Source organism: Pteropus medius, unplaced genomic scaffold (genome assembly GCF_902729225.1).
Source record: "Pteropus medius unplaced genomic scaffold, Ma_sr-lr_union100, whole genome shotgun sequence".
Classification (NCBI taxonomy): domain Eukaryota; kingdom Metazoa; phylum Chordata; class Mammalia; order Chiroptera; family Pteropodidae; genus Pteropus; species Pteropus medius.
In genome coordinates, this window is record NW_024356336.1 from 1,391,936 (window position 1) to 1,406,285 (window position 14,350).

A 14,350-nucleotide genomic window follows, 5' to 3' on the forward strand; every position below is an offset into this window, starting at 1 on the left:
AGAGAGATGGAGAGACAGAAAGAGATGGATAGGAATAAAATTCTTATATTTTGACCACCTCCTATGTGCTGTCTACTTTACTAGGGGCCATGCCTACTTTTTTAAAATTCAACCCTCGCACCCTTCTTATTAACCCAGTTTATGGATGAGGAAACCAATTCTAGTGACTATTACATTTATTTGCCTTAGAAATGAATTTTTGTTCTAGCATATGGTATGTGTTCTGATGGGTAACCATTCATGTTACCCTTTCCTAAGTGTAATTAGAAGCTTTGTAATCTTCCCAAGTTCGTACAGCTGTGTCTCACTTAAAACGCAAGCTCAGGTCTATCTTTTAACCATTTTACATTTGGGGAGGTTTTACTTTCTTCTGGCCCACAAGCTTCAGGTTCACAAAGAGCCATACTGACACCTGATGGGGAGGGATGTTCATACTTTAGATACACTGGACTTGGAGTTGGATGTATTATGATTTTGGGTGGTCTCACTTAGGATGAGGGTAGCTGCATTTGGCTATAGATGGGAAAGTGGATTGTGTTAGATGAGATTTTTTAATAACCAAATTAACAGGAGTGAGAGTGTATATCATAGGCATGCCCACTATAGCGTAAAGGGGTGGACTGTAATATACTGTTTGTGTCTTCAAGGCACCCCTCTTCCTATTTTTCTGTTAACAGACCTAACTTTCCCTGACCCTGGGAAGACACTGACATTTGCAGGGCCAATCATTATTGCTCCTCCCACTAGCCGGTAATTTATTGTGCTTGGGAAGGACACGTCTGTGTAAGAATCCACTCTTTGGATTCTTATAGATTAAAGCTGGGAGGAAGAAATCTGTTTCGCTCGGGTGATGACATTGGCATTCTGTAAGCCCAGAAATACCAACAGCCACCATCCCTGGCATCAAAATCGTTCAATGCAGAAGAACCAAGGTAAGGCAGAGACAAGCAGAGATGAGAGTTAGAGAGAGAAGGGCACAAGTCATTCATTTAAAAATCCAGCCCCTCTGTAGTCGGGTGACAAGATGAAATACATTTTCTTCTTTAGCTTAAGTTGGTTCAAGATGGGTTTTTGTCCCTTGACTAATATGATGATAATCAAGTTGCTTGGGTCTATCCAGTTGTGAGGGTCTAGACCAAATCCATGCCCAGCCCTACTTACTCCAAAATGACCCATTTTCAGGCATCACATGGAGTCTTGACTTGGGAGGAGGGGATCTCCGTCCTGGCTTAGTCCACATAATCTACCAGCTCGTCTCCATAGCCATCCAAATATTCCTGAAGTGGCAAAGTCTCCCCAGTCGGGCTGTTTATCTCAAGCATAGATTCCAGTGAGGGGAGAGTCCAGCAGAGCATGGGCATCTGGAAAAAGGCCTTCCTGATGGTATTTTTTCTTTCATTTTTTTTTTTGCTTCAATTTATCTTCCTTTTCAAGAAAGTTCGCTCTCTTCGATAAAAATAATTTGTTAAAAGGGTAGCTAAGCATGACTCATTTGTATTCTTCCTATTGACCGTGAGTATGGGTAGCCTCACAAACAGGAGGCAGTGGAGTGTACTAGAAGGATAGATTTGGAGTCAACCAGACCTGGGTTTGAATCCTGACACCACCGTAGCCTTGCACTATTCCTCAAGCTCTTGGAGATACTGTTCTCCAAAGAGTGGGAATAAAAACAGGGGTGTTAGGGGTTTAATTGTGTTCCCCCTGCCGACCCCAAAAAGGTATGTTGGAAATCCTAAGCCCAGTATCTCAGAATGTGATCTTATATGAAAACAGGGTTATTGCAGACCCTTAATTTGTTAAGATGAGGTCATATTAGAGTAGGGGGGCTCCCAAACCAATATGATGGGTGTTGTATAAGAAGATGGCTGTCTGAGACACAGGCAGAACACCGTGTGAAAACAGAGGCAGAGACTGGAGTCAGGCAGCCACAAGCTAAGGAGCACCAAGGGTTGCTGGTGATGCCAGAAGCTAGGAGAAGGACATGAAACAGATTCTCTGTTAGAGGCTTTAGAGTGCAGGCCCCTGCCACTGTCTTGATTTGGGGCTTCTGAACTCCAGAACTGTGAGATAATAAATTTCTGTTGTTTTAAGTTTATGGTACTTTTTTAATGGCAGCTCTAGGAAACTAATACAAAGTGTATTGCTAAGATTGATTGTAAGTAAGGTGCATCTATGCATTGGGCCTAGCCCAGGGCCTGGCACGGAGTAGAGATTCAAGAAATATTTATTTTCCTGCTGAGGATCCTCTGCCATTCTGGAAGGTGGTCCTTCAAGATGACAACTTCAGTGCTGTCTAGGTTTCCTTGTGTAGGGAATGGAATTTCCTACTCACATCTAGGCTTCCCTGGGGATGAAGGGATGCATTTTTCACTTTAGTCAAGGCCCACAGATCCTACAGACTCAGCTCAGCTATCTCCTCTCCCAGGAAGGCAGCCATGGTCCACCCCCATGACTAAATGGGATCCTTCCTTTGGGATCCCAGAGTCCCCTGGCTCACCACACCATAAAACTTTTCTAAACAATTTTCCAGGTACTGTCCATTACTTTTTAAAATTAGAAATAATTTAGGCTCATTGTAGAAGAATGTTTAATAAAATTAAAAAATTGTATAATAAAAAAGCTGGATACAATGCTACATGTATGAAATATATACCTTGGAAATAAACACATAAAGGAAAAAAACAAGAAGCTTATACACTGATGGTGTTGACTGGCTCTTGTTGGATGGTCGGACTCTGGGCCATTTTTATTTTCCATCTCTCTTTTTCTGTGTATTCTAATTCTCTACAATAAGCATGTATGACTTTGATAATCAGAAAAAAGAATTTATCTTTTTACTTGCCTGTCTTCCTCCAGGGGGCTATGAATATTCCTCAGAGGGGAAAACTGCTTGAATTATTCCTCTATTTCCACCTCCCAGCATAGGGTGGGGCACATAGCAGGTGTGTAGTAAATATAGAACGAACGAATGAATGAATGAATGAATGAATGGAGTTGGGAATTGTGTAGCTCAGTGATTAAGAATAAAGGCTTTAAAATCAGAAAGAATAGGGTTGGAGTCTGTTCTGTCTCTTAGCTGCTATGTGACATTGGGCAAATTACTTAACCTCTCTGAGTCTCTGTTTCTTCATCTATGAAAGGGGCTCAAATTCTTACCTCATATGAAGTTGAAAAAAGAGTATGGATGCACAGTTCCTGACAAAGACCAGACCCTCACTACCCTGCAGACATCACATTTGAAGCTGGAGGAGATAGGGAGCGGGTACTCTGCTGTCCCTTCAGAAAATGCAGACCAATCTCCCCAGTGCCTTCCTTCATGACCAGCCCATGACCCTTTGTAATTCTGGGGATAATGGAAACAGCACAGGCTTTGAAAATCAAACTGGATTTAGCTTCTATCTCTGCTCCCGATTAGCTGTGTCACCTCAGGCCAGTCACATCACCTCTGTGCTCCTCTGTATTCTCCCACAGAATGACAATATTACTAATAATGGCTGGCAATACTAGTGCTTCCTTCGTGCCTGACTTTGTGCTGAGCACTTCCCGGGCATTGATAAGTGAGGTGACATAGTGGTTAAGGTTCAGTGTAAGACTCAGAGTACCTGGGTTTAAATACTGGTTTACCCCCTCCTCCAGCTTGATAAATTCGGACTAGTTACTTAACCTCTCTGTGCCTCAGTTTCCTGCCTGTAAGATGGAGTTGATATTGAATTGCTATGAAGATTACGTGGAGTAATAGATGAAAATGCTTAGAACAGTACCTGGCACTTGGAAGGCACACAATCAATTTCACTTATATAATCATCACAATAGTCATCTGACATTAAGTACTTTTTTCTCCCAAGAGGAAACTGAGGCTCAGAGAGGCAAAGTGACCTGTCCAAGGCTGCATAATCAGCAAGTTACAGAACTGGAAGTTGAACCCTGATTTGGCTGCTCAAGGCACAGGTTCTTGAAAGGCTGGGGCAGGTAAAGGACCCAGCGAGATGACGGAGGGCAGGTGCCAGTGCCACCCAAAATGTTAGACTTCCTGCCCGGTCCCAGCCCAGCCCAGCCCGGGAGCAGCTCCTCCCTCCCCTTCCTGTGCCGTGATGCACTCAGAATCCTTTAAAGTCCTGCCTGAGCATCACCACAGAGTCCTTGTCCGCTTCAGGAAAACCAAATGTTTAGCGTCAAGTCAGAGAAGCGTCTCGTTTTTATTAGCGTTAACCTAATATGTTGTCTTCCCTTGTGGAACTCTGAATAAGTTAATCAAGGAAAGGCTGGATTTGTCCATTGCAATAATGCTGCCTGATTCCAAAGGCTGCTTGTTGAGAGCTTGGAGCTCTGGGCTTCTTATTTTCTCTTCCTTCTCTCTTTACATTTTATAAAATATGTCAGATTTCCAGGGACAAGGGTGGGGGCAGTTAGCATGGTATAGAAGGCTCACAAGCCTTGGAATTAAATAGACCGTGTTTCAAACCTCAGTCCCTCCACTTACTACTTACTCGTGTAACCTGGGATAAGTGACTTCTGAGTTTTAATTTTTCCCACCTGCGAAATCGGATAGCAATAGTCTCTAACTTTTTGAGTTGTTGTGATTATTAAATAAGGCGATCAAACACTTATGACATGGTCTAGGCCATAATGACCATTCAATAGGTATTAGCTATTATTACTACTACTAATAAAACAGCAACTATTAAGTGACCTATTATTATGAGCCAGGAGATGTGACAAGCATTTCACATATATCATTACATTCAATTAATATACGAAAAGCAAACAGGGCAATGGCTGGCATGAAGTACGTGCTCAAGAAATGGTAATAATTACTACTAGTAGTGGCAGTGGTATTTTATTCTCATAACAAACAGAGAGGTGTTATTATTGTTGTGGTACGTATCAATTGTGCTAGAAGGATTTATATTCTATCAGGGGACCTTGACAAGCACAGGCAATTACCATTCATATAAAGGCCATGGCAGGAAGCACAGAGGAGGAGTATTTGATCATGCCTGGATGGGGGCTGGGGACGATTTCCCGCAGGTGAGCTAAGCTGAGACCTGGAGGAAAAGTAGTGCTAACCCTTGGAAGGCACCTCCAGCAGAAGGATGGTCACTCGTTCAACAAATAGGTTTTGGGTATCACCTTAGTGCCAGGTGCTGTCTCAGGTTCTGACAGACTGGGGATAGGCAACGTCCCTGCCCTCATGGACCTGACAGTCTAATAGGGGAGGCAGATTACAGACAAGGTAGCAAACATGTAAACGAGATGCTTTCAGATAGGGACAAGTATTGTGACAAAAATATAACTGGGAAATGTGGTTGTGACTGGGTAAGTGGGGTACTATTTAGTTAGGACAGTCCAGAAAGGCCTCTATAAGAAGGCAAGGTTTGACTGAGGACCTGAAGGAAGGGAGGAAGGGAGCCATGCAAAGATCTAGGGGAAGAGCATCCCAGATGAAAAGGACCGACTATACAAAGGTCCTGAGGTTGGAAGGGGCTTGATGTGTTCAATGAATGGCAAGAAAAACGGAGGGGCAGGGTGTGGTGAGACGGGTATGGAGTGTTACAAGATGAGGTTAGAAAGACAGGCCATGATAGGGACTCTGGAATTTATCCTAAGTGCGATGGGAGCATATCCTAAGATTCAGACTTGTGACAGACTTCGGGGCTCGCAAAGTACCAGGTGGAGTTGGGAGCACTGCGGTGAGATGGAGCTTGGTAAGTGGAAAGGAGGAAAAGAGAAGCCACGTCATGATTTCTCTATTAGGGTAGCACCTTACGCCTCACCTGTGCCTACAAGATGGGGTCCCTTCCCAGGGTAGAGCCACGGGAATTTCCAGATCCCCTCTAAGAACCTACGATGTGTCAGGCATCATGCTAGGTGTTTTCATAACCATTGTCCTATTATTGAACTCTCAGGAGAAGCCTGGAAGGGAGGAGTCATTATTCCCATCTTACAGATGGCAAAACTGAGGCAAGACGAGGTCTAGCCCCTTACCTGGGCCACGAGTACCCTAATCTGTTCTGCCACTTCCCATCTCTTCGTCACCTTCTATGAACACTGGGTTCTTGGAGACACAGACTTCTAGGAAATCCCTGCGGGTGGGAGGGCAGGGCCTTTTGGATGAGCTAGGCGTGGGACAGGGTTGAAGCAGAGGAACACGCTCCCCAGAATGAGTCCCCTCCATTAATCCTGCTTTCCTCCATGGGGTTTTCCATGGCTGAATTGCAGCAGAAGTGTGACATGTGGCAGGGGACACCAAGGCTCGAGAGGTTTTCCTTCTGTCTTGATTGGTAGGTCCTCCCAAAACATATGACCCCCACTCTCGAAATGTCCACTTGTGTAAATCTCATGAATTGCAGGGGTTGGGGAGTCCTCCCCAGCATGCTGGTCCTATGGGCAGATGTCAGCAGACTCTGGGAGGCAGTCCTAGAGCCAAGCATTCAGACCAGTTGGATCTAATTTGAGCTCCAGCATTGCCACCTACCAGCTGTGTGGCCTTGGGCAAGTGTCTTCATTTCTTCAAGCCTCTGTTTGTACTTCCGGGCCTAGGATCACACTCCTTGCTCAAGTCCATGGAGTGTAGTGAAAATCAAGTAAGGTAAACACACTCACAAAGCAAAGCCCTTTTTGACTCTGAAAGGCTAAGAGAATGCAACAAACTATGCTCAGAGCAATGATGGTCCCCAAGCGCCATCACCAAGGGGACCCGCAAGGCAGGCTGAGAGGCGATGTGGTGCAGCAGAAGATCTTGGGCTCTTGGTGCCTCAGTTTCCTCTTCTTTAAAATGGGAATAATAGTGCCTTCCACAGAGAGTTGAAGTAATAATTCAATACGTGTAAAATGCTTAGGACAGTACCTGGCTCATAGTAAGTGCCCAATAGATGCTAGCCGTTTTTATTTTCATGTGTATTTAACAAGGACTGGAAAAAGCGGCAGGGGAGGGTCAGACTTTGAACTCTGACAGACGCGGGGTTCAAATCCATGCTTGCTTGTTTGCAAGATGCATGACCTTGGGCAACCTACTTAATCCCTCTGAGCTTCAATTTTCTCCTCTGTGAATTAGGGGTGATAATGAAACGTACTGTAGATCTATAGCTATAACTATTTGACAGCTGGTTCACATTAAACATTGAAAACTGGTGACTGTTATTATATTATCATCTCCCCTCCCTTCTCCTCAGCCACCCTCCATGCCCAAATGCTCACTGCTCTTACCTCGCTCCTCCTCCTTCTCCCGGACGACCCTCCCCTTGAGGGCTCGGCTCCAGGCTCCTCCTCCATAGTCTCCCAGCTTGGTTCTCTCGTTCCCATCCTTGCCCTTGAACCAGGGTCCGTACCTGCGGGCAATGCTCGTGGCTTCGCCCATGTCCCGGAATCCTCTGCCCAGATGCAAGTCACCCAGGAAGGGCAGCTCAGCGACCTCGGCCGGGACCCCCGCGGCAGGGTTGGCTTGGTTCTGGGAGACAGCGAGCTGGCCCACAAAGCCAGAGTGAAGGAAGACTAGGCTCCCGGCCGTCAGGTAAAGCACCAGAAAGGTAAAGAAACGCACAGGTTTCCGGCGGAAGTACCGCTGGAATTTGAACCAGAGCTTGGCCATAGCGGGATCATTCCGGACTGGCTCGCTGGGGTTTGGCTGGGTGGGGTTTGGGGAGGGGAGAGAGGGCTTCCTTTCCCACGCTCCCTTTAGGGATGGAACCCGTGGGGGTCTTTAGTCTTATCCCCTTTGCCAAGGTGATTGCCAAGACCAGACCAGGAAGGCAAGTCCAGCACTTGGCTGAGGCCAAGAGAATGAAGGATTGAGCTCACTAGCTCTCTTGTGGTCAAAGTGAGCTTCTTTGGGCCATGAAAGGAGTTTTGAGGATCAGGACACCCAGGAGTTGGTCCCATTTTCCTACATCTTGCTCTTCACCTCAGCGAGTTTCCAAAGAACTTTGAAAATCGCTATCAGAGGAGGATTCTGGAGGTCACCGGCAACCACAGTGCACTTCTTGCCCTTTCTCAGCTCCTCAGGCCTGTCGGGGCTGGATTATTTCACTGAGGCCATTTCTGGCCTCTTCCCCAGTTGGGGACCAAACTTGGAGTGTCCATGTCGTGGAAACTGAGGCTGGTGGGCTTCCATCTGGTCAAGCATTTAGGGCTCGGGGCTGCCACCTGCAAAATAGCACAGACACAAGCATAAGAAGCCTCCACACAGAGGCCAGAAAGTCCTTGAACATTCTCAAGGGGCAATGCAGAGTCCAGAGAGGGGAGGACACCAATGGCCCAAAGCACCCAGGAGTGCTAGACAGAAGCCCAGTCCTGGGTCTTCCAGAACACCTGATTTTTCCTTTAAACCACATGGGAATTTGGGGGCCTACATCCCACTTGGTCTTGGTTTGCGGACAAGCTTTGTCTTGACGAGTACAGGTTCTTATGCCCCCACACTTCCTACACACTGCAAATATATGCTGATTCTTGACTTATCTGAAGTCCAAAAAGTACTTCCTAGATCCTCGCTGAACTATCTGCTGGACCTGGCTGATATTAAAACAGATCAAACTCATTTTTTTTTTTTTTACAAAAATTAAAAAAAAATTTAGATTATTTTTACAAAAATCCATTATACTATGCAGCAGGTACTGTCCTAGGTGCTGTAGATAAAGCTGTGAATGAGAGAGACAAAGTTCCTTTCCTCACACGGTTCACATTCTAGTGAGAGAGATCAAAGCCATAGCCCCTCTCCTCTATCCAAGGACAAAAAGTAAAAAGAAGGGAAACAGGGTTATTTAGCAACATATTCATTCACTCGGTATTTATGGGGTTTCTACGGCATGCCTAACTTTGTGCCAAGCCATCTGCATACATTATCTCATTTATTCTCCCTCTCATTCCTATGTTTCCCCATTTTACAGATAAGAAAACTGAGACTACACGGTAGAGTCCACCAGTGAGTGGTGGTATTGGGATTTGAACCCAGAATGGTCAAAACACAAAACCCCAGCTTTTAATCACTGCCCTTTTGACTTTGTCTTTTCCCCACATGGTCTGGATATGACTCAGGAATTCAGAGATGGCCCCTGAAGCAGCAGCAGCCCATCTCCACTGCCTCCCAGTAACCAGCAGTGGCTCACCCTTTGACAGGGTCCTCCGGAGTGTGGTCTGAGAAGCATCCGATTCAGAATCACCTGGAAGCCAAGTTAAAGATTCCTGACCTCTCCAACCAGCATCTCTGGTAGAGGGAGAAACCTGCAAGTGTCACAAGGTGCCTTCAGGTGATGGTAATGAGCATAAAGGTCTGAGAACCACTGCTTTATGAGTAAACGTTCAGGATCATCAGCCAGGAGGAAAATGGAATGTAAATTAAAAAACATTAAACTCAGTATGGCCAATGCTGTTTCACCTCACCACCAGCAGGGGGACTCATAACAATCTCGGTCAATGCATAGGCTTCAACTGTCAGTCAATGGGCGATTTGAATGATGACGGCCTCTCCTAATCCAGATAGTGGCATAGGAGTTTAACTGTGGTTCAAGGTAGCATCCGCCAGTCCTCTATATGCCTTCCCATTCATTCATGAACTAAGTATTGAACACCTACTATGCACCAGTTTTTGTTCTAGGCACTTGGAACAGATTGGTGAACAAAACAGCCCAAAATCCATGCTCTTGTGGGGTTGAACTATTCGTTCATCCATCGATCCATCTATCAATCCATTATCCTTTTGTCCATTCATGAGTCCACCTATCCATCCAGCCATTAAGTCACAATCTATCCACTTACTCATTGATTCCTTAATCCATCCATCAATCTATGTACTCCTCCATCCATCTATCCATTCATTATTAATTCATCCATCCATCCATCCATCCATCCATCCATCCATCCATCCATCTATATATTCATATGAACTGTAGCAGCCCATTCATCCATCTAAATCTCCACCTATCCATTCATCTACCCATTCTTTCATTCATTTAAAAACATGTGTTGCTTGCCTACTCTGTGTGTGCTTCGGATGCAGAAATAAATAATTCAGAGTCCCTGCTTTCAGAGAGTCCAGAGTCTACTGAGGAGACAGCAATTTAAACAATCACTATACTAGAGAGACAGTGATAAATCCGTAGTAGATATATGTATAAGATATGGAATTAATTATTAATATTAATAACTCATGTTTGCTGAGCACTTATTATGTGCCAGACACTACTCTAAACATATAATACTCTGATTTAATCCTCTTAACAGTTCTATGAGGGAGATCCATATCTTTTACAGAGGAGAGGAAGAAGGCTCAGAGAGGTTAAGTAACTTGTCTGGGGCCACACAGCTGGTAAGTAGCAGCGAGGTTGTGAACCCCAGACTACTGAATCCAGGACCACATGGTTTATTCCTAACAATGCTTCTAGTTGGGCCTTGTATCCCTTCGAAAATCTCATGAAAATTACAGATGTATACTCAGGAAAGAACCCTTGCACATAAGCTCCCAGATTTGGGCTTATGATGTCAGAGAGTCTGTGGACTCTGGGGTGAGAAGTCCTAGAATATGGGATCCCAGAGGTATGAGGGTCTGACACTGCCTGGGGGGATCAGAGAAGGCTTCCTCAGGGAGGATCTTTGAATTAGCAGTTCTCGCAAAAGGAGTCAGTTTTTTTGGGTAAAGAAACAGCAGAAGGATACCCTAGTAAGGAAGAACAACACACATAAAGGGCAGGTCACTGGGGTGGGGGGAGCAAAGGAGCTTAGGGCATGGTGGCAATGCAGTTAAGCAGTGGGAAGGGGACAGATTGTGGAGAGCCTTGAATGCCACGCTCAGGAGTCTGCACTGCGCTCTAACGGCGTGCGTGGGAATCCATGGAAGTTTCATGGTCATATTGACACTTTAGAAAGACCAGTCTCTGATCAGCTTGAAAACCTCTGGGCAGTAGGTGGTGCCCCAGTTAACGTCCTGTAGATTACACACGTGCCAGATGTTTTTGCAGCTGGGCCAGGATGAGAAAGACTGGTAGTCCTCACAGGGATAGGCAGGGGGACACCAGTCCTTCCAGAGGGACGCAGGCAAGAATATGGACTCTGGAGGCAGGCTGACCTGGGTTCAAATCCAGCCTCTTCCACCCACCAGCTGTGTGACTGGGGCAAGACACCTCCTCCCACTGACTGAGGGTCCTCACCTATAAAGTGGACAGAAGAATCTTGATACCCCTCAAAACATATTGCTGGGAGGACCGAAGTGAAATTTCAGGGAATGTCTGACGCATAGTAGGTGCTGAAGAAAAGTGCCCACCCCTGCCCCTTTCATGGGCACATGAGAACAGGATTTAAAGCCATTTGCCACAGCAGCACATTGCTGCTGTGGAGATGGCAAATATTTCAGCTGTCGTACTCCCTCCTCACGGCTTTTTGTCTCTGAGGATATTTCTGGGTCTAGTCCTTTTTTGTTGTTCCCTTCTCATTCTTTCCTATTTCAACACATTTCTCCTCTAAGTGGGTGCCAAATGGGTTTTAAGAGGATAATGAGCTCATTAGGAGCTGGCAGGGAACAGAAAGAGACTGAGGCTTTGGTAGCATGGGGAGCAAAGGGGGGCCTCCTAGAAGAGACTGTGAGGAGGTGGGCTCCTCCTGGGGAGGGGATGCCAACTTGAGCTTCCCGCACCATCCTGCCAGTGCTAGGAGGTGGGGCGCTTACCTGGAGGGACTTAAACCTTGGGGGTGGGACCGTGTCTGCTCTCTTACCACATTAGCTCCAGCATGTGGTACATAGTAGATCCCCCAAGAAATATTGGTGGAGGAAATGAGTGAAAAGAATCAGGGGACTGGCCTTGCCACCGGGGCTTAAACCTACAAGCATGGCTCCATGTCATGCACCAGAACATGTGGTGACAGCGTCAGAGAACTATACATTCGGCTCTGTGGAGGTGGCCTCCTGTATTACTCAACTCTGGGTGGTCCTGAAGTTCAGGATCCCTATTGAGTCACAGTCTCACCTCCCCAAGAGAACTCCATCTATCATTCTCTCCCCACACGTCTCCACCTCTCTTTGTCTCTCTCCTGACAGAAATTATACCCCAACGAGAATGGGAAATGAAGTTAACTGCCACTGGTTGAGCACCTACTATATGTCACGCACTGTGTTCAAAGGTTTTACAAACACATTTTCACAAATTCTTCCCTCCCGGCAACCTGAGAGGCGGATGCGATGGTTCTCCCCCATCCACAGATTGTGTACTACAACCCCGGGCAGGGGACTCGGGCTGGCCTTCAGCAAGCCCCTAGAGGATCCATAATGCTGGAGCAGATGCTTGCTAAGGCTGCCCGTCGTTGTTTCATACCTCTTCATTTAATGTGAGACCCCTCCAAGCCTCAGCTTCCCCATCTGTTGAATGTGGTAGATGATGTCTACCCTGCCTCCCTCCCAGGGCTAGTGTGAGTTTCCACAAGGATGAGGCCGAAGGGCCCCCTTTGCGGGAATGGCAGCATTTGGTTCCTGTGGTCCAGGTTTCCAGGCGGAGCCTCCGAGTGTCTAAACACAGCCTATTTTTAGCACCACAATGAACCTCTGGTGTTGAGCTGCCAAGAAAATGACTGGTGGGCAGAGCCACCCTGCAGGAAGGAAAAGCAGAAGGTGCAGACTGCCCTGAGGCTCCTTCCCCTGGGAGAGGCCATAGTGCTTCTTTCAGATTTCAGGGTCAGGCAGATCTGGCTGGAAGCCCAAGAGGCTGGACAGGGGGCAGGCTCTCCCTGCACAGGCCCCCAAGCCCTGGGACCAGCTGACCTGCTGACGATCCAAGCTTGGCCAAGAAACAGCTGCTGAGAAAGTGGGCTTGTGAAGTTTTGATTTCTTCACAGTTCTAGGTAGGAGACTCAGCTGGGGATCTCCAAGACACTGGAAGCCCATGTCAGAGGTGAAATTTTAGTCTTGGTCTAATGACAAAAATATCAGAAGTCACTGGTATTTGTTGAGCATCTACTATGTGCCAGGCACTATGCTGGGAACCTTATTTCCATTGTGCCATTTAATCTTCACTAGAACCCTTGGTGGTGATTATTAACCTCTCTGTGCCTCAGTTTTCTCATCCATAGAATGGGGGAAATAATAATACTTATTGAGTTGTTGTGATGACTAAATGAATTAATATATGCAAATGTCACCTCAGTGATACCTCTTATTATAATAATTTGTAGAGATTATATGTGGTTTTGCCTCCCCAGCACCCCTTTTTTTCTGGTATAAGGATCCCATTTTCCTTTACAGAGCTTCTTCATCATCAATTCTCAGCTCATACAGCTTGGGCGAAAATGGAATCCCCTCATGAGTTGCTGCAAACACGCATACCTGTCTCCTGATACATGTGTACAAGAATTACTGTAGGAGCAAAATTGCTAGGTCTTATTGTGTGAGCATCTTATGACTACCCGAAATGCTGACTTGTTTTCCAAAGTGGCTATAACTCCCTTTGGTAGTGTAGGAGCATTCCTGTTGCTCCAAATACACATCAACACTTAATGTTGTCAGGCTTTTTCACTGTTGCCAGCCTGGTAGATCTGCAACAGATGCTGTATGTTCCCCATCCATAGCGTTACCTTCCAAATGCCATATGAAGGCAGCCTTAATGGATGACTGATAAGAGTGGCTGTATAAATGCTCTGGCTCCCTCATCCTGTATATTGTGTGGACCACCTCCAGGATACACACTTCCACTTACTGGTGTGCCATAGTGTAATGAGTCCATTGTGCCCATGAGGAACACGTTGTGTTGTTTTCCCAGGTTTGGCCACTCTGAGCAAAGCTGCAATGGGCACGTATAGACTTAATTCTTGGGTCAAAAACATGAGATTACTATGTCCAACATTTTGCATATATGTGTATGTCCACAGGGAAAACCTTGCTCCCTAATCACAGGATGCCCTACCTCCTGTATCCTCACGCACCTCCCATGAAGAGCCCCCCAAACCACCTTCTCTCCGTTCCTAGATCAGGGACCTACCTGCCACCACCCAGTGCTCACAGCTCACCATCCACATCCGTTTTCACTCATCTTTCCAAAACTCGGGAATATAAATGAGAAGGCAAAGTGCCATTAGCTAAATGGCCTTTAACACCCAGCCATCTGCCATGATGTAATTAAATAAAAAAAAAAATCAGAGGGAGCATATGGTGCCCATTATAAATAAATATTAAAATTTTGTTTCCCTGGGTAATGACTTCAGTGCCTCTTGCTCAAATTTTATGGCCATCGTCACTTACTGCAGGGAATCAGGCTTAGCAGAAATGACTTCCAGGAAGAAACATGGAAAGGGGTCAGATCTGATGTTAGGTATTCCTAATTTGAACCTGCCTCAGTCGCATGGTGGTTGTGTGATCTTCAGCAAGTGGCCTAAGACT

General features: G+C 46.0%; 1 protein-coding gene across 5 annotated transcripts in view; it reads right to left on the bottom strand.

The window, feature by feature from the left end:
- The window catches only part of WSCD2 (WSC domain containing 2), a 99,424-nt gene that overhangs the window by 39,211 nt on the left and 45,863 nt on the right, over window positions 1-14,350 (bottom strand). For all 5 annotated transcript variants that reach the window (XM_039861777.1, XM_039861778.1, XM_039861775.1 and 2 more), the window contains exon 2: window positions 7,207-8,142. In XM_039861777.1, coding sequence (XP_039717711.1) covers window positions 7,207-7,588 — 382 coding nt within the window. In that variant the 5' untranslated portion in view covers window positions 7,589-8,142. The remainder of the gene's footprint in view (window positions 1-7,206; window positions 8,143-14,350) is intronic.